This window comes from Styela clava, chromosome 10, assembly GCF_964204865.1.
Source record: "Styela clava chromosome 10, kaStyClav1.hap1.2, whole genome shotgun sequence".
Taxonomy (NCBI): domain Eukaryota; kingdom Metazoa; phylum Chordata; class Ascidiacea; order Stolidobranchia; family Styelidae; genus Styela; species Styela clava.
The window spans coordinates 3,860,880-3,885,486 of NC_135259.1; the positions used below are offsets into that span (position 1 = coordinate 3,860,880).

At 37.8% G+C, this 24,607-nt stretch overlaps 2 protein-coding genes across 2 annotated transcripts; one reads left to right on the forward strand and one right to left on the reverse strand.

Moving 5' to 3' along the window:
* The first annotated feature begins 5,155 nt into the window (after positions 1-5,155).
* Positions 5,156-10,227, forward strand: LOC120337864 (phosphoserine aminotransferase-like). Its single transcript, XM_039405765.2, has 10 exons — positions 5,156-5,316; positions 6,250-6,310; positions 6,599-6,668; positions 6,746-6,896; positions 7,195-7,249; positions 7,357-7,520; positions 8,429-8,598; positions 8,745-8,873; positions 9,191-9,328; positions 9,505-10,227. The coding sequence occupies exons 1-10, from the start codon at positions 5,215-5,217 to the stop codon at positions 9,611-9,613; spliced, it is 1,149 nt and encodes a 382-aa protein (XP_039261699.2). The 5' UTR covers positions 5,156-5,214; the 3' UTR covers positions 9,614-10,227.
* A 3,825-nt stretch (positions 10,228-14,052) lies between these two features.
* LOC144428227 (uncharacterized) lies at positions 14,053-15,879 on the reverse strand. Its single transcript, XM_078117152.1, has one exon. It carries the CDS (start codon positions 15,877-15,879, stop codon positions 14,053-14,055), a length of 1,827 nt encoding a protein of 608 aa, XP_077973278.1.
* Positions 15,880-24,607: the final 8,728 nt, after the last annotated feature.

Consider the following 24,607-nt stretch of genomic DNA (forward strand, 5'->3'; position numbering starts at 1 on the left):
GTAACTGGAGAATTATAAACGGAATTACATGGAATTCTATCTCCTAAGGCTAATAAAGTTTTAATTTCTTGTTCCACAGAAGCCTGTAAGTGAAAGGGTACTCTTCTTGGTTTGGCTGAAATAATTTGTCCATTTGTTTGTATTCGATGTACTGTATTGTGTTTAAAGCGAACAGATGTATGTTTAGGAATAGTAATATCTTCATATTTCCGTAGTAAGTTTGTAACTCGACTATCGTGGCTAGGTGAAATGAATGAAGCAGCAATTGTCGGCATAAAGGTTCTCCTGCCTTTAATGTAGTGTTGAGAGCGTGGATTTTTCAATGTAGCTGAACCCACATCGAGTAATAAGTTGTCTTTGGTCAGGAAATCAATGCCAATGATAGGGGTTCGCACTTTCGCGATTTGAAATTCAAAGTTGTAGGTAAGACCATCTCCAAGATCAAGGGTTAACAAACGAGTCCCATACCATGGTATCTTCGTACCATTGATGGCATAAAGGGAATGACTAAGTGGTTTCTTTATAGGTATAAAATCAGCTGGAATAATTGAAAGAAATGACCCAGAATCGACAAGAAATCGACGTCGACTCGATTCATCAATTATGTACATAAGAGAAGTTGGTTGTTGCCATGCTGAGTTTGATGTTGCACGGATTCTTTCGGGTTTTCGACAACATTGACCCGATCTTAGTGAAAATTTTGAGGAGCCATGGCACATCCTACACCTTTGCATTTGTAAGCTTTGTCGCCAAAAGTCGCGTGATAGTAACAGAGATTGGGGTCCGTGTTTTGTTGAGAAATGTTCATTGGCGGGCCATTATTGTGTCGAAAAGGCGGACCGTGAAGTTCCGGGGGTGGACCACGATATTGGCGATCGCGTCTAGGCGGTCCTCTCAAATTGTTGTATCTCTGAGGTGGTCTGTCCTGGTAATCATTGCCTCTCTGCTGACGGTTGTAATTTGAGCGGTAGGTTTGCTGTTTTTTCCTGTGTAACCTTGTCTAACTGAGTTTTAAGCTGTTTCATCTCTGCCAACAACTCTGAATAAGCTCTTGTGTCAGATTGTGGTGTTGTTTTAGAATTAGTAGCAACGCCTGATGCGGAATTTGTATCCCAGAATGTTTCTGCCATGTCTACAATTTGACTCATGGAGCGTTTTGTTCCACTTTTTGCAAAAAGTCGCCTTACGAAAATCGCCACTGGCTCTGGTACAAGTTGAACAAAATAAAACCGTAATATTTGCTCCGGAATCGGGTTTTTTGAAGCGTGAAAATCTAGTGTACGACAAATTAAGCTGTATATTTGGGTAGGTGTCATATTCTTGCATTTAGGGCCTAACGCCTCGATTTGGTCGATGAAATTCAACTCGAAAATTTGTTTGATAGCGTCAATAAAGTTATCATAATCATCCTTCGTTATTTTAGTGTCTCGATCTGGCATAAACTCCTCCATTCTAGCATACTGGTCTGGCGTGAAACTCTGAATTACATATTTGAGTTTAAAATCAGGATCGACGATTCCGAAATATGTGAATGAAGCAGTAATATTATCAATCCATTGCCTGACAGCGTGCTCCCAAATAGGCTCGCGTTTGTTCGAGGTCAAAAATTTTATATAGTTATCAGGCAACATAACCGTCTCCGTATTCGAAGAGGTGGAAGAACTGGATGAGCGCGGTGTAGGGTTCTCAGAACTGACATTCTCTGTAGTTATTGAAGATGTAGAAGAGCTTGATGATCCTGGTGTAGTGTTCTCAGAAGAGATATGTTCTGTAGTTGTAGGCGAAGATGTCATTGTGCACTGTGTGGTTTTGCGTGGACGAATTTTAGTAGTTTGTATTGCTACACTTATCCTTTGTGGTTGAGTTTTAGGTGAGGTTGAATCAGAGCGTCTGCTTTCTGAATCTTGCTTTTGTTTAAGGCGTTGCGACTGTCTGGTACTTGACATGCGTAATACTAAAATCTAGCGGCGACGGAACGCAACGAACGCATAAAGTGTGTATCTGGCATTCCTATATAAAAATTACACATTACAGTAAAAATTACAATATATAATGTTCGTTTGAATCCTTTGTCCGTGAAAACGTCTCGAGAATGAATATGAAAAGGTATTTACTTGGAAAGGCTGCTGTCTTCATTGTTGAATTCCTGAATTGCCATCATGAAGTTGATTTTCCAGTTGTTGAATTGATTTTTCCAACTTGTTGAATTGAATTTCCAAGCGGTTGCGTGTCTTTACACGTCGGAGGTCATCAAAATATAGGGAGAAAGAGATGAGATGATGATGATGATGGGATAAAGACTTTCACCCTATATGTTTAAGTTCGATTCCCGAGTTATTGTTTTGACACGCGTTATGGAATGTGACTCCGATCCGGACTCCTTCAGACGATAATAAGCACACAGTGTTGATGCTAATCGTTGTTGTATATTATAGGAAGATGCACAATCCAAATTCCGAAACAGATAAAATTGAGACACACTTAACTCTTAACACAGTAAATCAGGAGTGAATCAAAACACATCACACTTAACGCAATAAAACAGAAATGGATCTAAACACAATATTATGCAGCCCTCTCGGCAAGCCGGAACGATACGTCATCAAATTGGTCGATACGAGAAAGGCAGTACATGTAATCAGTAATCAGTGTTGCTACAATAAAATGACCTATTGTGGGGAATGGAACACACTATTAAAATGAAAGGGTTAAATACATTATAATTCATAGTTACACAATGCACATTCGCTACACCAGTTTGTAAGCGAAAAAATAAAACTCAAAAAATAAATTCCTAAAAAAGAAATCAAAAATTTAGTAAACTTTTATATTTCTAGGGTCAGGAAAACATCCATTAGATGCGGAGGGTGGCTGGACCCCGTGTCGTCGCAGGGTGGTGCACGTAAACCAATTTTTATCAAACTTTTTCAGCTTGTGAAGCAATATAAAAATTGAATTAATCGCTGAACACCACATATTTATCTTGTTTTGCATTCAGTTACATCAGGATAAAATCCCACATTCGTTAAGCCATGATGGTGCGAATGGCAACCGTATCTCGTAGACTTCAAACTAATCATTAAATACGATACGAGCAGGCAAGATACCTCACTCACTGTTTGACGTAGCAGTGAAATAGCGCGTGCTATTTATGTATTTCACTATCAACGCAGAGAGACAAGTCTTTTTGAGGTTGCGAAACTAATGCACCAACATTCGTCCGATTAGTTGTCGACAGATTTTTTTTAAATATTTCACGGTACAGTATTTCGTACACACCCGATCACTAAAAAAAGATATTTTTTCGTTCCCTTATTTAATTCAAAGCCCGTGCAACCGTCCCTGGGTATATCAAAGTGAAATTTGGAATTCTATTAACCCTGAGATCAAAATTGACATATATATATCCAAATTTCGAACCTCAGTTACGCAATCAACCTTTTCAGTATATAAATATTTTTTCTATTAATATGTATTGATCTGGTCTCGCCAACACGAATAGTCCACTTCTCCCTATTTCTGTTTTGTTTACTGTAGTTTTACATTTCTGAAGTGATCTTTTTTACATACCAGTATTGGCAAGGCTGTATATCGTCTACAATTTAATTTATTAAAACAGTCTATGATTAATACGCATGTGAATGCTCAGGATACCTTTTTGTTGCTTTGTATATATATAAAATGATTCCAAAATTTCACATAAATTCCAGATGGAAATTGCTTACCAAAGCTTCACGTTATTGCAATAACGTGATGCATCCAGTATATACACTTATACTAAGCAAAATAGCTTTGGGCGAATTATATTTTAATTTTTAAGAAGCCTGGATATCACATCATCAAGAAGTGGTAGAAAGTCTCAACTTTCGTCCAGTTTAAACACCACTCACGATATCTTCCGATTGCAGTTCAGAATATTCTATGGTGAGAAAGTAATTGCTGGTCCCCATTCCCTGGCTTATCATATGATTAGTACGCATGACACCGGACTGATAAGTTTTATTTAATTCTCGCTTCAAATTCTCTTTTATTATCATCTAATTAGTTAAAGTGAGTTAAACGACCAGAACAGCACTGTATCAAATAATGAACACTAGGAATCCCCGATTCCACGAAATCGTATTGAATGACTTTGCATTGCCCTTCGCGTCGTTATTGTTTTGATGTGTTGTATTTACTGACAATGTGGTTATGAGTCTTTTTAGCAAATTTCGTTCTTTTTTTTTGTAAGGTAGCTGATGACAAGCAGGCTGTATGGTTATTTCGTGGTTATCCAGTTCATTCCGGGCAGAGACATGAATATTTATATCTGTTGTTTTTATTTCATTGTGCTCGTTAGCCCGAATGTCTAAAAAAGCGGGCTAAAAAAAATTTGGTCGATTAATACAAAGATGTACAAATATGCAAACTTACAGCGAAATTGAAGGCGACATACTGTGCAGCAAATTTTTGAATTGCAACAGGCTCAGTTATTCGCATGAAAATTTCTTAGTATGTAATCAGTAATTTATTTTTCCCTCCAAACAGAAAAAAACACTTTATGCAAATAAATATAATGAAAGAACTTAAATACGGCTACTGCTAAAGGCTCTTACCATGTCCTTGTTCTGGCTAAAATGCTAGGTCATCGGCAAATAGTGGAAAAATACTGTATTGAAGGTGTATGTTTCCGTGATTGTGGTTTTTGCGTGATATAACAACCCAAACTAAGAGCACATGTAAGCACGCGACATTCATCAGAAAACCATGCGTGGTAAGCGTGATCTTTTCTCCACATGTCCAAAGCTTGATATGGTTGGGTGAGCGTCTCTCATTCATAAATCAGCTGTTCAATTTCACGCACTGTGACGTAAAAAAAGAACGTTTCGTTTACGCGTGACGTTTAGATCACAATATTCGTTATATAAAATGAATTGAAAACACCGACTCCCTCTCTTTCAGTAAAGTTGCCGTAGGCATTAGTTGGGCTCCGGCCTTCGGAAGTATTATGTCTCATAGTTTTGTGGGCGTTTTCAGAGGTGATCTGTGTATGTGCCTGGTTAGCACACTTATCCGAGCCTTATTATCCAATACGGTACAGTAATCAATTTGTTAATGAGAAAGGCATCATGATTTCGTAGTGGTATTGTTTGTAAACATTGTGTTTTGTTCTTTTACGTAGCATTTACTAATTTATATTGTGAGTAACTGGTATCTGCGGATTAAAACGTGAAAATGAACGGAATTGGAAATGAACAAGTGTTGAATGGATATATGAAACCCGACCTTCAGCGTAAAATCAACTTCAATCCCGGACCATCGAAGTTGCCGACGCCGGTGAGTGGTTTCGGATATGTCTCAGTGATTTTATTCTGTATTTTGTTGTAAATCAATACAATTTGATATTGTCGTTTAATTAATCAAATGATGTGAGCTGATGTATCTGTCATACCTTTCATAGATAACTCGCATTCACATGTCGAAAATTCATAATCGTTTTAGAAATTTTAAAAATGAAAAGTTAGCTATAATTACAAGAGCTAGAACTTATTGGTAGACAATCTCATGCTATCTGGAAGCTTTCAGTTCACGTTTTTCGCTTACATTTTTGGTCTAATCTGAGTACAATAGAAATACGGCAATCGACGGGGCAGAAGTTACGATTTCGAATTCCAATGTATCTGATAATAATCAATAAAATATAGACTATAAGTCAACCAGGTATTTGAAACTATGATTACAGTTAACGTGTTGTTGTCTGACAAAGCGTGTGCGTGAATCAATTCTCGACAGAACACTCAACTGTGGCCCATGCGCATCCTCCCAAATCTAAATTTACACGTAAATTTGGAGTCGCATCGTACGGTTTCGACGGGCTATATTATTGTCTATACGTATTTTTTCTTTTTATTAACATTTTTGAAAGTATCATTATCAAACATCAACGGGGTAGATCAAGTAGAACGTCAGGAATTAAATACCACGCAAATGATTCAGAGTTGCATCAGCCCTACGACGTGGCGATTGACCATTTCCCTTGTTATATGACTCTTAACAGGCCGACGACCTCTTTAACTATCACTTACGTTGTAGATAAATGGCACCCACGGCAGATAAAATTGGAAGAATATTCGATGATTGTGCGCTCGAAGGAAATCACGTGACGAAACGGCGCAAAAAAAAACAAACCATGTCTAATCAGAGAACGGAACCGAAATTCCAAAGCCAAGATATAAATAAAGCTTTACAATTAATCTTTCTGTTTTACAGGTTTTGGAAAGAGCACAAAGCGAATTGATGAATTATAATGGCCTAGGAATTAGCGTATTAGGTAAGCATCATTGCGCAACCGTTTTAAATTGAATTGTATCCCAATTTTATTGCCAAGAAAAATGTCACTCATTTATTTTAGCATAATATCACGCGCACGTGCACGAGTACATTTTATTTTGACTTTCATAAATAGTGACTAGTCACTAGTGGATACACAAATGAGCGGGAGCACTTGATAATTGTATGTTATTTTTATGCGTTTTACATACACAATAATAACAACATTGCTATTTAACAACATTGCAATTTTACATACACATTAACAACATTGCCATTTTGTTTACAGAAATGAGTCATCGTTCAGCTGATTTTGCTGCAATTACAAATGATGCCAAAAACTCTTTAAAAACTTTACTGTAAGTATCAAAACTTTTCTTCAGATTTTTTTCTTCAGAACTTTTTCACCATTCAATTGATTTTTCTTGATTTTCAGGAACATTCCAGACAATTACAAAATTCTTTTTCTTCAAGGCGGGGGTTGTGGCCAATTTAGTGCCGTTGCAATGAATTTGATCGCAATGAAACCCACTAAGACGGCAGATTATATTGTAACTGGCACATGGTCCGCGAAAGCAGCAAAGGAGGTGATTTTTATTTTTATTGTTTTTTATGAATGTTTAATTGTGTTATAAAAGTCGAAAATAATATCAATTGAACTTAATAAGTACTGGCAAAATGTTTTTAACAGCCGTACCGTGCCTGGTCATACATGAACTGTTGTTTGGTTTTGTACGGGTAATAAATGACAAGCTCCACTTTATCGTTGTTTCACATTCATTTCCTAACAATTCATTCTATCGAAAAGACAGAGGTAATTATACTACGACTGATACTTAGTCTAATAACCCGTCCCATAATAAAATGTTATTGTGTTATTTCCAGGCGGAGAAATATGGGACTATAAACATCGTTCATCCAAAGTCAGATTCTTATACCAGTAAGTTATTATTTGATCATTGTATTTGAAACTGTTAATCAATATTGTTTTACCTGTTTTCTCAGCCATTTTTTATTAATTTCTTTTACGTATATCTTTTTTTACAGAAATTCCGCAGTGCACATTCAATCCGAATGCTTCGTACGTTTACTACTGCGCCAACGAAACAGTTCACGGTGTCGAATTTTCAAATGTTCCAGAAACGAACGGCGTTCCCATTGTTACGGATATGTCGTCAAATATATTGTCACGTCACGTAGACATTTCCAAGGTAACTAGAAATTTAAAAAAAGATTTTTTTTTGTTATGAAAAAATCATTTTGTTGGACAATCTTTGGGATCATGCTTACTTACGATCAAGCTTGGGCCGAGTTCGACCGACTCTTTGTCAAAGTGGTCATGAATGTAGGTAATAACAGGAAACCAGCTTGTCTTCAAACTGACCGTCCCTATCGTGGTGTGGTACTGATACCCGAATGTCTCACAAGTAAACAAGCAATAACTTACTGCTGCGTTTTCGATCGTTGTTATCGGTAATAATTACAAGTGGTAAATTTGTATGCACTTCCCATAAATTTTGTCTGAATTGTGTGTGAATACTCGTCCATAGTGGGAGGTCTCAAATGTCGCAGGCCTAAATTTGCATGTGGTACGTAATTCTGATGCGGATTAATCGCTGGTTATGTCGAAGGCTTCCTGCAGTATAGTACAATGGCCATGATGTATCCTAATTCCAAAGATTGAAATGCTGTTTGTTTCCGATTGCTGACCTAAATTTCATTCGTGAATATGCTTATAATTGAAAAATGTAGGTTAATAACAGTAGGCTAAAAGTACATGGTACAAAGTACGATTTGTTACTGCTTCGTAGAAAAATTTTCGCTTGTTGTATAATATGTTACTAACTGGCAGCAAATTGATTTCAATTTTTTGTAATCGATTTGATAGACCCATCTTCACTATCTGGCGAACAATTAAGTGAGTCACTTTTACACCAATGTACGCTATATTAATAGCAAAGATACTTGGCTCCGATGGGATTTCGATGAACGTAAACCTGACTAAAAACGGCTTTCTCGCCCATTCTTTGTTACCATCGACTGACGCAACGTGTTATGCCATTGATTTCTCAGTATTATTTAAACTTTTAATAACATTTTTTTTTTTCCTTCCTTCCAGTTTGGTGTTATTTTCGCTGGGGCACAGAAGAACATCGGCTGCGCAGGTGTCACAGTTGTCATTATTCGCGAAGATCTGCTGAGTTTTGCCATTCCTGAATGTCCTTCCATACTAAACTATAAGAGTCAAGCCGACACGAATTCCTTGTATAACACTCCATCTTGTTTCAGGTAATTAATTAGATTGTAGTTTTCGTATTTGCTTTCGGTCTGGGTAATTTTACCGAATGATCTCTCCATGTCTGTGAATCAATAATTTCTAGCAGACGTCGCTTCACGTCATCATAGTCTTTGATCACGTTTTTTTTATTCTACAGCATCTATATCATGTCGCTTGTGTTGAAGTGGGCAACTTCAGTTGGAGGTGTATCAGTCTTGTTCAAGGAGAATTGCATAAAAAGCAATCTTCTCTATTCCACCATCGATAATTCTGAAGGATTTTATAGGTGGGTATAGTCAGGCAAACCTTGTATTGAACACGATAAAAGTGTAATTAGAATTAGTTTGTTAGTCAGTTTGCAACTGCCTCAAAGTTATTCGGCGTCTGCGTGAACGCATCTGTCGTACTTCCTAACGAAGAGACAAAATTTTTGCGATTACAAGGTTATCAAATATGCAAGCAAGCAGATCAAACCAACATCATTACCGACTGAAAAAGCAAATTCTTTTTCGTTGATTATGATACTTCTGCCTTTGGGCATATGTGATGTTGTAAAAGCTCGTCTTATCCAGCTGTTAATATAATTCTCCGTGTACTATGTAGTTGTCCGGTTGAAAAGAACTGTCGCAGCTCAATGAACGTACCATTCAGAGCCGGAGGTGAAAATGGCGACCCGGAAATCGAAAAGAAGTTTCTGGTGGAAGCTGAATCGCTCGACATGATCGGACTGAAAGGCCACAGGTATTAATTACTAATTAGCTTAAATAAAAACAAGACTATTTGAAAACAACGTGAAATTATTTTTCCCTTGGAGACTGGAAAGTATTTTAATGTCGCCCCATGAAAATATAGTTATGTCATATTTAATTTAAGTACATTTGACATCGATCTCAATATTTTGTTTATTTTTCGTTCAGGACCGTCGGTGGTATACGGGCATCTTTATATAACTCTGTAAGCCAAGAGGAAACTAAAAAACTTGTCGAATTTATGAGAGACTTCTGTAAACGCCACAGGAACCAATAAATTATTGTCAATAATGTATTATGCCATTTTGTTATCAGAGTGTAACAAAATGATTGTCACAATTATTTTTAAGCAACACGATTCCAAGTGTTTGAATCTTGCCTAACTCGCATAGTGTTGAGCTATCTATTTGAAACTATCTGTAACAGATTGCATTGAATTACTATCATTTAACTCTGTTTAGAGCATTATTATGTTTACAAACCACTATATTTGATGCGATTTTTAACGTTACATGCAATCCAAATTGGTGCAACTTTGTTGTTTAAATGTGTAGTTCAAATACATCCTTGGACCATGCGTATTTTGCATCGATAGCTGCTTTTTATGTCTGCTTTATTGCACCTACCTCCGTTGCAGGGGGGCGATTTCTTTTACTTGATAAATTCGTATGTTTCGAGAAACAATTATACCTTACTTGGTCAAATTTCAAATACTGACCGATTTAAATCTGAAAAACCATATTATTTCCATTAACTTGATTGTCAGTTTTGATTTCATTGTGAGTTTGTATATTATATTATATTGGTCTTTGCTTTTATTGCTTCAATGCTCTATTTTAGCCACTATATAGTAAGTTTTTGTCTAAATAAATAAATACATTGAAAATGTAAGTTTATGTCACGTCTGTATGGATCATTGTGTCAAAACAGAAGTTAAATATGAAGAACCGAATTTCAGCGTCGTGTATTTATTATTAATATATGCGATGGGTATCGTGGATAATTCACCCAAGGTCCGGGGAAAAATTGTATGTGCGATTAGCTGAGCCTCCGAATCAACTTCGTCTTTTATTTTTTTCGTCTTTGTGGATGGGAATAATATAGGGCATTTGTGTACAACTTGTTCGAACTTCCAGAGGATTACGAATGGCAACTATAATAATAGTAATCGCCAACGTTCACCTAATTCCAATACGAATAAGATTGCGTTAGGCACTGGTTGATTAGCAATCCGCTATCTAAATTACAACGGACACAGGGTTTCGCGTTCACAAATTACGTGTTTCGAATTTAAAAAAGCAACAACGTTGAAGACGATATGATGGGTTTTCAACAGAAATAACATGTTATTTTATGATGCTGTAATCAGTTATGTTAAATCAGTACAAAATAAATGAAAAATGATTTTATAAATATAACCACTCGACAGTGTCTTATTAATCTCAGGATAAATTATCGTTAACTATCTGATATTATTGTTTTTTAAATGAGGTTTTCATTATCACTGCCTGATGCTTCTACTAGTGAGAAATTAAACTAAATAAAGTGCTTCTTATAAAGTGACCAATTTATATTTGAAATTGAGACAAATTGTTTAATATTGACCATCCACCGATAAATATATTCCATTCGGAACAGGACTACTATTTCGATAAATATCAGTATTTCATTCCGACTTTTTGTTGATGATTTTCATTTTAAATTTTGTTGAGTGTTGGATGATGAAATACAAAGTCATTCAAAACTTCATAGAAATGTTGTTCGATAATGTTCACCTTTGAACAAATTATATGAGGAAACAAACGCGTTAATTTATTCTGCGCCCGAGGCCCTAATATGGTGATGTCTCTTATAATCTCGACCATATTAGCGTAAAGTACGGATACTTGAAACTACTCGTATATGCCAAAAGGGTGTACTTACGTTCATAACACCTCGCTATACGCCGACGCTGTATAAATAAACAAATTGATTCAAAGAAAAGGAAACCAAAATCGATATGTTGTGTTTATAGGCAGGGAATATTTATCCGGGCGGGCTTATAAAACTCCGCAGAATAACCAAGTATGACCTAACGGTATTGTTCATTTGCTCGATGCTTTTTTAAACATTCATTTCATGAACTCCACAGTCATTATTAGCCTGGTAAATTGTCGGTAACTAACTAATCTGAGGCTATTTACCTGATGCAAAAACGACTCGACATGGAGAAAGGCTGCATATTGAAATCAAATCCACTTAAAAATTTGGCTATAGTTTGGGACTGAAATGGATTTGGATTTGCAAATTCACGCCACTCTTTAGCGACCCCCTGTTTCATAGCCATTATTATTTTGAATAAATAAACAAAAGAGCGATGTTCAAATATACGAGTATGGTCATGAAGGCTTCGCTTTCGCCTGAACATCCCAGTCCTCATCATAGCAAAAATGTGTTGAAAATAGCTTTCATTTTGAATTACTTTGCTGACAGGATCTCGATGCAGCTGTGAATTCCTGAATCAAAACTCAATGTGAATCGACATACGTGGCTGTAGGCTTTTCTGCGTGAAGAAGATCGGAATAAGATCATAGTCAAGACCGATCGAAATGTTGCAGCAATTTCCTATGTTACAGACGCAGTAGTGAAGATGTTCTTGTTTCGAAGTAAGATATATGAAGCAGCGTGAAATATTTTATTTCGTCCATCTTACCTGTGGTTCCTCTGAATTCAGCATAATTGGAAGTTGAAATTACTATGGGTATATATATATAAGTAATTCCATTAAAATGTAACGTCATAGTACGCATTTTGGTGGCAAAAAGGTGAAGGGTATGACCCAAAGGCCAAATCCTATCCTATGTTTATTCTTAGTTAAACTCATTTTCCGATATAAAAAGTTGATAATTCATATTTACATATACTCTATACAAAAAAATCATGAAATCAAGGTTGCACGCTTTCCCTCCGATGCCAAGGAGACCAACCTCTGAGCCATTCCACACGCTGAATACGATTCAGGGAAAAAATCTGTGAGGTAGTGAAATTCACATAGCTGAAGTTCTCGGAAAGAAGTATTTGGCACGTAGAGCCACATAGTTCTGATGACGATAATTATAGCGAAAAATAAAAATATAGGCCTTCTGAAGAAAAACTCTATCTTTAACCACTGAAAATTTCAAAGCAATTGGTCCAGTAATCAAAGAGAAAGGCGATTTCTTGAAAACGTGTCGAAGAACAACAAGAACAAGAACAACATAACAACAAAACGATCGCTATGTCCACTACGTGTCCAATTATAGCCTACATCGAATATACAGTGCTGTTTGGTTAGTTGGTACGCGGGTAATTACACTTCATAAAAACGGGTCACAAATTTTTGATTTTGAGTATTTTGAATATATATCACGGTACATTCGCCAGTAACAATGACCTCCACGAGCAAGAGGGGAAAAACAATATGTAAGATTACGCTCATGTTTATTGTCATCCGCAATGACAGACTCAGGTACGAAAATATGACGATTGGTCCACCAAGCGGAACAAGTTTAACGCAGCTCCTCCAGTTTTAGAACACCTAGAGCAGTGGTTCCCAAACTTTTTTTCGCGACCCCAATTTACGTAAAATCAAAACTTACTGATACTCGCGACCCCACAACTAGAAACCTCAAAAATCAGTATACCGGTATTCAATTTATTTATCTCAATGGAGCCAATGTACCTGTATATAGACTACCATTTGACGTGGACGGTGAACATTGGCCCAAAAATATATACGAGTTCGGCAATGCGCGGGTAAAAATCCCTGAGATCAGAATTATAACGATTTTTTGGAGAAACATAGGCGGACCTGATGAAACGTGGTAGATTGTAAGGAAGAGTGCGATATTTTGGAGATAGTAAGATTGCTTCTCAATATTTCTTCTTATTTGATATATGCCCACAGTGTCTTTGTGGCTGCAGGCATTCGATCCCTTCCTTAGTCTGTTGATGGAATGCTAGCAGACGAATCTAATAACAATTCAATGCAGCTTGACTCGTGTTTCAATATTTTAATAGCATGAAAATCCAGCTTCCACAGGACAAAGTCCAGAAATAATGCAGTAATGTCATCAAACATGAAATATTGTGTTCCGGTTAAATGCTAATTGATAATTACAATGTTGAAACTGCGGTAACTTACATTGAATTCGGTGCTTCTCTGGCAGATTATTATAACAAACTGTGTAAACAAGAACATAACAATCAATTACCTTTTCGTCAAAACAATATGCAACTGAACTCAATACCAGTACCGGTACATATCCTAAGCTCATATTTATACATGCAGATTCAAACAACAAAATCTGACACTAGAATAATATTAATACAGCCACACACGTCTGAACTATACAGGGACAGCACTAACTCGTGTTACAGGCCAGAGACAGGAAATGACATGATTTCCAGATCATTCTAACTAAACGAAACATTCTAACTATGACGTCATACAATCTCGCCTGTCAATCATTAAAGACACTGCTGCAAACCGCTGCAGTAACATGGCTCTCCTGCAAAACAATAACTACCTACTATGTTTTGCAATTATACAAATCAACTCTAAACCTAACTCAATGAACATATAAAATTAAACAGAGTAACATTAAAAAAGAAACAGCACTATTTACACATAGATTCCTTACAAAATCTAAAGAAAATTACACTTGCGGAACCAACTCTCAATAATTACATATGGGATTAATTACTAGTTCGCCGATTCATCGTTTCCTCTATCAAACAATTTTCAGTTTCCTCATCAGCTTTATATAATGAGCTTTTCCAACTCTGATCTTGTTGCCAAAGAAATTCTGGTCCTCTTAGCCAGCAAGAATCATAAAGAAGTTCTCTTGCACTTATGCCTCTTGAGGCGTCATCACTAGGATTCGCAGATGAATCGATGTAAAACCATGTATCAGATTTACTCAAATCGTGTATCTGTTGCACACGGTTAGCTACGAACACATGAAATCTTTTTGCCTCATTATTTATGTAGCCGAGAACTACTTTGCTATCCACCCAATGAAAAACACTGATGTCCTTATACTCGAGCTCCCGAACAATTAGGTCACTCATTTTTGCTGAGATCACAGCTGCAGTCAGCTCCATTCTTGGTGTTGTGATTTGCTTCAACGGGGCTACACGAGCCTTTCCCATAACAAAACTGCAATGAATCTCACCCCGCTCATTAGTCAGTCTCAAATAAGTACACTGGCCATAACCAATTTCACTGGCATCCGAGAAACTATGAAGTTCAACAGAGCTGATACGGCCAAAGTCTTCAGGTTTATAACAGCGAGGAATCTTCAGTCGCTCCAATTCTAGAATTTCATTGCGCCATTTTTCCCACTTACTTCGCAAATATTTAGGCACTGGGTCATCCCAGTCATATTTTTCTTTGCAGAGTTCTTGTAAAATCATTTTCCCTCTTAAAACAACTGGTGCTAAAAATCCCACAGGATCAAAAATAGAGCTCACCGAAGAGAGGATGTTTCTTCTAGTAAACGGTAGATCCTTTATTTCTATTTTGAACTGAAAATCGTCAGATTCAATACACCAGACAATACCCAAAGTCCTTTCAATTGGTAGAGGATCAACTGTGACGTCCAGAGTTTTAATATCCTTAGCTCTTTCATCTTCTGGTATGGATTCAAGCACTTCGCAGTTATTAGATATGAATTTATGCAATTTGAGGCCAGCACTGGCACAGAGTGCTCGACTCTGTTGAATTAAATCAACTGCTTCTTCAAATGTAGCCACAGACTTCAACCCATCATCCATATAGAAATCCTGTCGAATATAGTTAGCTGCCGCTTCTCCGTATTCGGCTTCTCCTTCATCAGCACATCGTTTTAAACCAAAGTTTGCACAACCTGGACTGCTGGCTGCTCCAAATGGATGACTTTTCATTCGAAATTCTACGATACTTCTGTTGAAGTTGCTATCTTCCCACCATAAGAACCGTAGGAGATTTCTGTCTTCTTCTTTTACATAAAACTGGTGGAACATGGACTTAATATCGCTTACTACTGCAATAGAATCTTGCCTGAATCTCCATAAAATTCCAACCAAATTTGACATTAAATTCGGACCCTGCAAAAGGTAGTCATTTAGTGAAACACCAGCGTAGACCGCAGAGCAATCAAATATAACTCTGATTTGATCAGTTTTCCTTTTATGGTAAATTCCAGAGTGAGATATGTAGTTAACTTTACCATTGAGCAGCAACAATTTTTCATCTGGGACCCTTTCGGCACAATCTCGAAGTGTGTTTTCCATGAATTCAACATAGTCATTTTTAAATCTTTCGTCTTTCAGTAGTCTCCTTTTAAGTTGGAGCAGTCTACGCAATGCTAGTGATCTATTATTTGGTAATGAAACTTCCCTAGACTTTAAAGGCAGAGGCATTTCGAAATGACCATCATTGGTTCCGACTATATTTTCTGATGAAATTTTCAAAAATCGAGAGTCATCAATGGAAAGCTCGCTGTATTTATTTTCACGCTCTGTGAATTCTAGCTCCGGCATTCGCTATAGATGGTGAGGCTCAATAATTTCTTTTGTCTTTGTCAATAAAGCAAATCTGCACGTTACTTCAGGATAAATATCTACATCATGGTTGCTTACATCGGTATCAATCAGATGAGAAACAGCTGGTTTGAGTGAAGACCTCCGCACTGCTCCAACAATTCCCCAGCCCAGAATTGACCTTTGAGCATATGGCTGGTCATCATGGCCAGCAATTATTTCTCTAGGTCTCAGTACACTAGGAATGTTGTTCCCAAGCAATAATCCAACTGGAACGATTGGATGATATGGTGGAATTAGATCAGCAATTTTTTCTAAATGAGGCCATGCCCTTGCCTTATCTGGTGTGGGTATTTGTGATCGTCTAATTGGAATTTCTTCTCGAGTGTACACCGGTGGCAATCCTATACACACTTTACGATCATAGCTGAGCACTTCCAAACATGATACTTTTCTAGTTGCAATGGCCACATTGCTTTTGAACATTGTTGATAGAGTTATGCTGGTTTCGTGTCCCTTGACACCAAGTTCTTCCTGGACCTGATGACTGATGAAGCCTGTATTAGATTGCTCATCTAGAATGCAATAAGACAAAACTTCCTTACTATGATCACCTTTATCTCTGATCCACACTGGAAGTATCATAGATAAGTCACATTCGATGTCATGCAATTGGTCAATCTTGTTACTGGTCGTAGTGCATAAAGATGTGGTCTGCTCTGACGTCTTTTGTTTTTCTGCTTGATGAAAACAAGTCATATGAGTTTTCTGGCATATTTTGCACTTCGCCTTATCTTTACAATTTCGTGCAAAATGACCGCTTTCCGAGCCACACGCAAAACAAAGATTGTTGCTTAGAATGAATTGTTTCTTGTCCATCCTTGATAAACTAATGAACTTCTCACAATCTTGGAGAAAATGATCCTTATTACAAAATTTACATTGTGATTTACACTCTTCTTTTGTTGAAGTGGATAGCACCACAACCTTGGATCTTCTGTTTGACATATCGGCTTTGTGATATGATGCTCTAGATTCTTTTTTGAGATCACTCAATTCTGGAATGTTGGCATTCTCTGCTTGATCGTACACAAATCTTACAAGAACATCAAAAGATGGATAAGCATTTTCATTTTTCTTTTCTTGTTTATACTTTCTAACTTCAATTCTCCACAAGTTTATAACGTCATATGGCAACTTTGCCACAATATTCGTATTTTCTTGGGAGTAATCCAGAATACCCAAACACTGAAACCGCCTTTTTGCAGCCAGAAGTTGATTTAGGAAGTCAGAAAACCTTCTTATGCTAATTGGGTCATGTGGTGCTATATTGGGCCATTCTTTCAATTTAGTAGCAAACGCTTTACTTATCAAATTTGAATTCCCATACCTTCGCTTCAGCTCCTCCTTTGCCATTACATATGCATCTTCGGTCTGAAGTAACAAATAACCTTGCACAAGTTCTTTCGGCTCACCGCTCAAATATTGGTTGAGCAAATTCAACTTTTGTTCTACACATGCCGCTTTGTTATCAACTAAACCATTGAATGCAGTCTCCCATGATGGGTATTTAATAATTTCCCCAGTGAATACTTCAATTTTGATTTCTGGAAGTCTATATTGAGCTCCTCCTCTATCTGCTGATCTATCACATGTTGTCTTAATTCCACTGAAAAAGGGGTGATTGTTGACAATGTTTTGACCATTGAGCTGGCTTAGCAAGTTATCACCTTGTCTCACAGTAGAATACAGGCTTTGTGGAGATGGTAAATTGCTCATTGGTGCATACCCATATGAAAATGGAACACTTTGCATGGCATTTTGTGTGTAACATTGACCGTCGATTGGAAGGTGCTGCACGACAGAATTTACAAATTGTGGATGTGATGAGCAAATTATGGTTGATGGTGTTTGCAAATGTCTTGTTGAACCAGAAACAGAATAAACATAACTAGCTGATGTTGGTAAAGATGGCTCTCCGTGACATATTGGCAACTTGGAAGCCCCATCTAATTTCCGTTCGGTTAATTTCAAAGACTTGGTACTCTCTAATTGTGATAGAGATGGCTCTCCATGGCATATTGGCAACTTAGATGTCTCACCTAAATTTTGATTGGTTAATTTCAACTGCTTGGTACCTTCCAGTTGTAATAGCAATGGCTCTCCATGGCAACTTGACGACTCTGGAACCTTACCAGAGTCCTGACTGGCTATAGCCGAGAACTCATTACTTTCCAGTTGAAGTTTCACTTCTTCTTCATCAAGAACAGATAGGCAGGCTTCATTTACTTCAATTTCTCTTCGAAGCTTAAGATTGCTCATTGATGACTGGAACTCCTTCATTAGTCTATCCTCCTCTTGCTGATACTTTTGCTTTACTTTCAGGTCAGCAAGATTTGTTTTATATTTCAGTCTAAGTGAAACAAGGCTGGAGTTGCTTTGTTGGGAAATTGAACTTTTTTCTGTTTTGTGACTGCAATTAGAGCAAGCAGAACCAGCAATTGAAAGTGCATCATCTTCACCTTTCATCTCATCAGTTAAATGCTGAACTTGTTTGGAAAGGCACCTTAAATCCACATTGGGTATATCGCTCATTGTTTCTTCTATTTCTTTTGACATACCACTCGAAGATGCAAGCAACTCGGAATTGACATAATTTGGATTGTCAGCTGTTGGTGTGAACTTTGATATTCCTTCTTCTCGGTTGTCTTGACTTGCCATTATTCTGTTGACTGTTATTGTTGTTAATTCTGTAATTATTCCTGATTACTCGAATCTGACAGTTCAGCAGACCTATTGTCAGTTACTGTGGCTGCAGGCATTCGATCCCTTCCTTAGTCTGTTGATGGAATGCTAGCAGACGAATCTAATAACAATTCAATGCAGCTTGACTCGTGTTTCAATATTTTAATAGCATGAAAATCCAGCTTCCACAGGACAAAGTCCAGAAATAATGCAGTAATGTCATCAAACATGAAATATTGTGTTCCGGTTAAATGCTAATTGATAATTACAATGTTGAAACTGCGGTAACTTACATTGAATTCGGTGCTTCTCTGGCAGATTATTATAACAAACTGTGTAAACAAGAACATAACAATCAATTACCTTTTCGTCAAAACAATATGCAACTGAACTCAATACCAGTACCGGTACATATCCTAAGCTCATATTTATACATGCAGATTCAAACAACAAAATCTGACACTAGAATAATATTAATACAGCCACACACGTCTGAACTATACAGGGACAGCACTAACTCGTGTTACAGGCCAGAGACAGGAAATGACATGATTTCCAGATCATTCTAACTAAACGAAACATTCTAACTATGACGTCATACAATCTCGCCTGTCAATCATTAAAGACACTGCTGCAAACCGCTGCAGTAACAGTCTTCTTATTTATTAGTTCAATGTTAACATATCACAGATTGCTCCATTATTAATTCGAAAGTAAAACAGAACAAGAAAGTAAAATAGGAAAAAACGTGTACGGGATCATATCCTATTAAGTGCCTTTCATTATGCTAGAATTTCTTGTGATTTCGTGTTTGACTGCTTGGAACGCTTCGAAATTATGCATGACACGTCTAAATTCGATAATATTGCAATACGAATATGTTCAGATTTATGTGGAGGCGCGGACAAAAACACGTAGCCTATAGCCTAGTAGCTTTTAGACTCGTGCGCGAATTAGCAAAGCGCTCTCGCAACTGAGCAAAACCTGATGTGTGATTACTCGCCCCATCCATAGTTCCACTCCGTACTACGGCAATTCAGAATTATTCAAATTATTAATTTTCTGCTCATCGATTGTTACTAAGTCTGTTAATCCGGGTGAGTCCTGAACCATTCTTTTTATTATCATTTTACTCGCAAATCCGATGTATCCAATTCATAACGAAAAAAGGTAACATCCGTTGTCGTAGCTTACTCAATAACAAACCGATCGCGATGAATAAACGCTCTACTGCCGCCGATGACACTGATACGGCAAAAACAATTTTTGCACCAGATTTTAGCAGTGGAAACCTGTGTTCCTTCTTCCAATAATCTTATATAAAAATGGATGTTTCAAAAATCTAGGGTCCCACTTGACCCTTGGGAAATACACATGTGTGTTGTCCCATCCCATGGGATTTCCATGGAAAAGTCTGGAAATTTGGGTTACCACGGGCTCATGCCAAACACAAAAATAGACAAGGTTGGGCCGGGGAACGCAGATACGAAAACATAAGCACTCGAGTCGGGTGAAATTTCGGCGAATAAAAACAGAACCTTCGCGGACTCCTCGAGTTAACAACTTGAGATTCGAAATTTGTCTATGACACCAAAAAGATTGAGAACCACTGGTGTAGATCAGGTTCGGGGTGAAGTTTCATACCTTGCCGTATGCAGCCAGACGAAAAGACTCTTGACATATGGGTATACGCTGAGCACGAGCCTGGTGGCGCGTTAAGGCGCGGATATATATACCTATATATATCGGAGGTCGGGTTGGATCGAGGGACGAAGTCTTAGAATAGGAGGATGTTTTACTTTACAGAGGAGGTTCTGGTGCGCGTCACTAGCTCCGAGGGATGTTGTCGAGGTGAACTGGGTGAAGATAAAGCATAGAACGAGACAGACTTTTCTCGAGATTTAAATTTGGAGGTAGAATAGAATAAGTTTTCAAATTTAAAGATAACAACGGTTGGGTGGTGTATTTATTTTGGAATGTTGGAAATATAAGTTTTGAGTTTAGAAAAAAATGGAGAGGCAGAGGAGACAAGTTAAGAATAGCCTGGCAAAGAAGTTGTGGCGGAAGATAAAGCCGATAATAGAGAAAGGGCAGACAATCTTAAGATTCGATCAGGCGACAACCGGGACGAGGCCCGGGGATCCGATTGCTCGATCGGCGAAGAGAGAGAACCTCGGACCGGAGAACCTTTCAAAGGGTACGGTAGTTTTGATTCCTGTATTTCCACTTTGAACACCGTATCCAACAAAAACATTTCTCTCGGAAGCCGGTGTACATTTATAGGGTGAATTCGCCGAGCCATATATAACTAACTGCGCAAGAAAAATATTAATTTAACGTAGTTAAAGAACACGGAGCAAAAAGAGGGTTTACGCCAGGGGTGTGTAACCTTTAATACAGAAAGGTCAGATACAGATACAAGTAACAGGGTGAAGCCGCGGGGCGCACCTTTATTTAAGAAAGCCGTTTTGGTAGTTGCAGACACAAAAAATGTTTCTTTTTGTCATTGATCATTCGGCATTATTAGGGGTCCTTGCAAAAATGGTGAATTAAAACGATACATTTATGAAAAAAACTGCTTTTAAAAATTTCTCTTATGGAAAAGTTTAAACAAATATAGTGAGAAACACGTTTTTATAACATCGTGTATTTTGCGGGATTTGGCTAGGGTTTTGCTAATATGACGGTGGCAATCAGGCACGTGTATGGGCTTTGCGACGCAAAGGGATTGTAATTGCTCTCACGTACCATATTAACTTAACTAAAAACTCGTTTCGAGAGCACATCATCAAAAATTGGCATTTCTCCGCGGGCGCACAATTTTCCCTTGTGAGCCGGATTCGGCCCCACGGGTTGCACATCCCTGGTTTACGCATCGTGATGTCCATCACGGTGTTTATACGACTGTCGATGTTACGACACATGTCATCACTTGCCATCATGACTTAATAATAGTGTCTACAATTACACGTTTTTCCCTTTGATTTGAGATTTTGCTTGAACCTAATGCATGGATGAGTGTGGGTTCAAAATTACCGCATTCATTATATTTCATATCAATGGGATCCTGACTATAAAGCAGGTGTCTCAAACTCGCGGGCCAATTGCGGCCCGTAGGATGATAGTTTGTGGCCCCCGCCTTGGTATTAAAGTTTAATGTTAGTGCGGCCCGCAAGTCACTTAGCTTAGTTAGCATGATTAATGCTTTCAATATATCAGCGCTTTCCAAACTGTGTTCCGCTGAACACTAATGTTCCGCGAGCATCTTCCGAGTGTTGCGTGAAAAAGGAATCAAAAATACATCTAAATTGGTCGCCATGGCGATCTGAGAATCATGAAGTTGTTGCCCAACTGACCGTTTAAAATCGCGTCAACGTCGGCCTAAAGTGGACTAACTAAGTTGGGGTAGTGGCATTTTCGTTAACCGTCGGTTTGGCTAAGTTGGGGTAGTGGCATTTCCGTTAACCGTCGCTTTGGCTTTTTGACTGTTCATTTCATTATCAAATTTACAGTACTTCTTTTGGTTTTGTTAAAGACAAACAACTAAGTCTAATGAATGAAGACAAAAGGTCAACCGTTTTTCCTCCATCTCTACCTGGTTTTACCTCGAAATGCTGAAAGTTTGTCGGGCATTTTCAACTCGCCCCGGCGAAACCATTGGGAACCCCTACATTGCAGCGTTTCTCATTTTATTTTTAACCCTTTAATTTTTGGTGTTCCGCGAGGTGATATAAAAAGTGTAAGTGTTCCGTGGCCGAAAAAGGTAAAATCCGTAATATAAGATATAATCACATAGGGCAAAACAAAATATTTTATCATCTATCCCCTGAAAGGAATATGCGGTGCGGTAACCTACCAGTACCATACCTGAAGGCCTGATATTCGATCGCGGGACCGCCTGAAATAATTTTAAAACAGTATTCCATGATTTTTGACGTCACAATCACCAACGCTTAGTTTTATCTCGATACATTGTAACCATGTGGCGAAACATCACTGCCCATCGGCTAAATGCTTGATTAAAACATCAGTGCAACAGTTATTACAAGATGGAATTTTATAATTTCGCACATCCCTAAACGTGTCGTTGGAAGTGAAGTTTCAGTAAACAGAAAGGTTGGTGATGAGCACAGACAATTTCAAAAAACTGGAAAATGCAATATTTCTTTGTTGAGCATAGGAGCATCCCGACATGATTTATCTGCACAGTTAAAGTTGCAGTGCACGTGGAATATAATTTAAACAAGTTGCTAAGCTTTTATTATGAAAAACCTGATGCGGCCCGGACTCATCCAGACTCTGTATCAGCGCCCGCAAGTTATTTGAGTTTAAGACCCCTGCTATAGAGAATGGTGTCTATGGGCGTGAATGCTTGTGGATACAATATAGACAATAACGGTTTGTGCATTGGAAAATGAGGTACTCTATTAGAATCCAAGTATGTTTGGGAGCACTGAACACCGACAAGGACGTTGATTTTCCTATCTGGTAGAAATGTTTTTGGCTGGCGACAATTCCTTCCGATACAAGTGTTATGAAATCGGTAATAGAATGTTTTCAACGAAAACCGTATTGTTTTACAGTAAACGTAAATGTTAGGGTTTTAAACTTGTGAATTGCACGCGGGATTCGGCACAACTACCAACATAAACTCTGTTTTCGGAAGACATTGCGAGATTGACACGTGGGTGCCAGGAAAAGACTCTTTACTGGAGACTCGCGCACTTTGCTAGTGTTTGGCAAAGAATTAATATTTACTCGAATCCGACTGATCAACATAGGAAAATTGGAATAACGGGAGCTGGTTTCTAGTCTATCAAAAATAGTTTGCATAAATATTTGTTGAATCTTTTTATTACAATTTTTGATAATTATGAATAGCGTTTTCAAACCAAGACAGGGATGCTGTCTGGGCTAGAAGCGGTGGAGGAGACGAGTTTGTCGGGTAGTTATAAAATGGCTATGTCCCTACTAAAATGAATATGTTCTTACTAAAATGGCTATGTCCTTTTTAAAATCGCAATCCTGATATTTTACTAAAATGACAATGTCCCTACTAAAATGGCTATGTACCTACTAAAATAGCGATGTCCGGCAGGTTCCTACTAAAATGGCTGGGTCCCTTCTAAAATTGCGCGTGCAATTTATTCAAAAACCAAACAGTGATCTGAATCAAAGTGACTATAATATATATATATATGATCTGAATAGCCGTTGTACGCGTGACTATTGAGAAACCATGTAAACAAACAATCGAAAAGATTATTTAAAAACGTATGTAAATACATTCGCCGCCAAGCCTAACTTCGTTTGAACTTATCTTCGTGCCTGTGCGCAACAATTAGCTTAGAAATCTTGCATTTCTGCACCACAGTTGTATTCTATTCCTGTAGTCAGAAATTTGCTATTTCCGTTATATGTTTTTTGATATCTGGGAAGCCACGTCCGGGCCAGACAGCGGTCGGAACTGTCTGGTTCTCAGACTCTACTATTTTTTCTAACAACTTTCAATTTCCGGTAAGCGATGTCAGTCGAATAATGGGTATCTCTGCTCGATAGCCATCATCTTTTCCCCACGGCATTCATCCCATCTATCATTTTCTTGCAGTTTTCGTATGATTAATATTCTTTACTGATTGGAAAAATAAACTTGAAAAGCATAGCACGTTACGTACTACCTAAAGGTTTGAATTGAATTATTTACCTGTTTGAATAATTTACTCTTCTCGAGCGATAACCGTACAAAAAAGTAAGAACAAGTGAGCGTGTGAGCCCGAACAGTTTCAGTTAGGCACAAGGGAGCATGTCCCTGCGAAGCGTATGGGTCCTAACAGTTACTTTAAGCATTATACCAGTTAAATTTCCTCCGTTTGACGCCAAGTTCATTGTTTGAATCGTGGTGTTATTACTCTATATTTGTATACATTTCAACCGTTGCAAAGGAAAGCAGGGATGGAAGCAACAAAAAATAATCACATGGAGG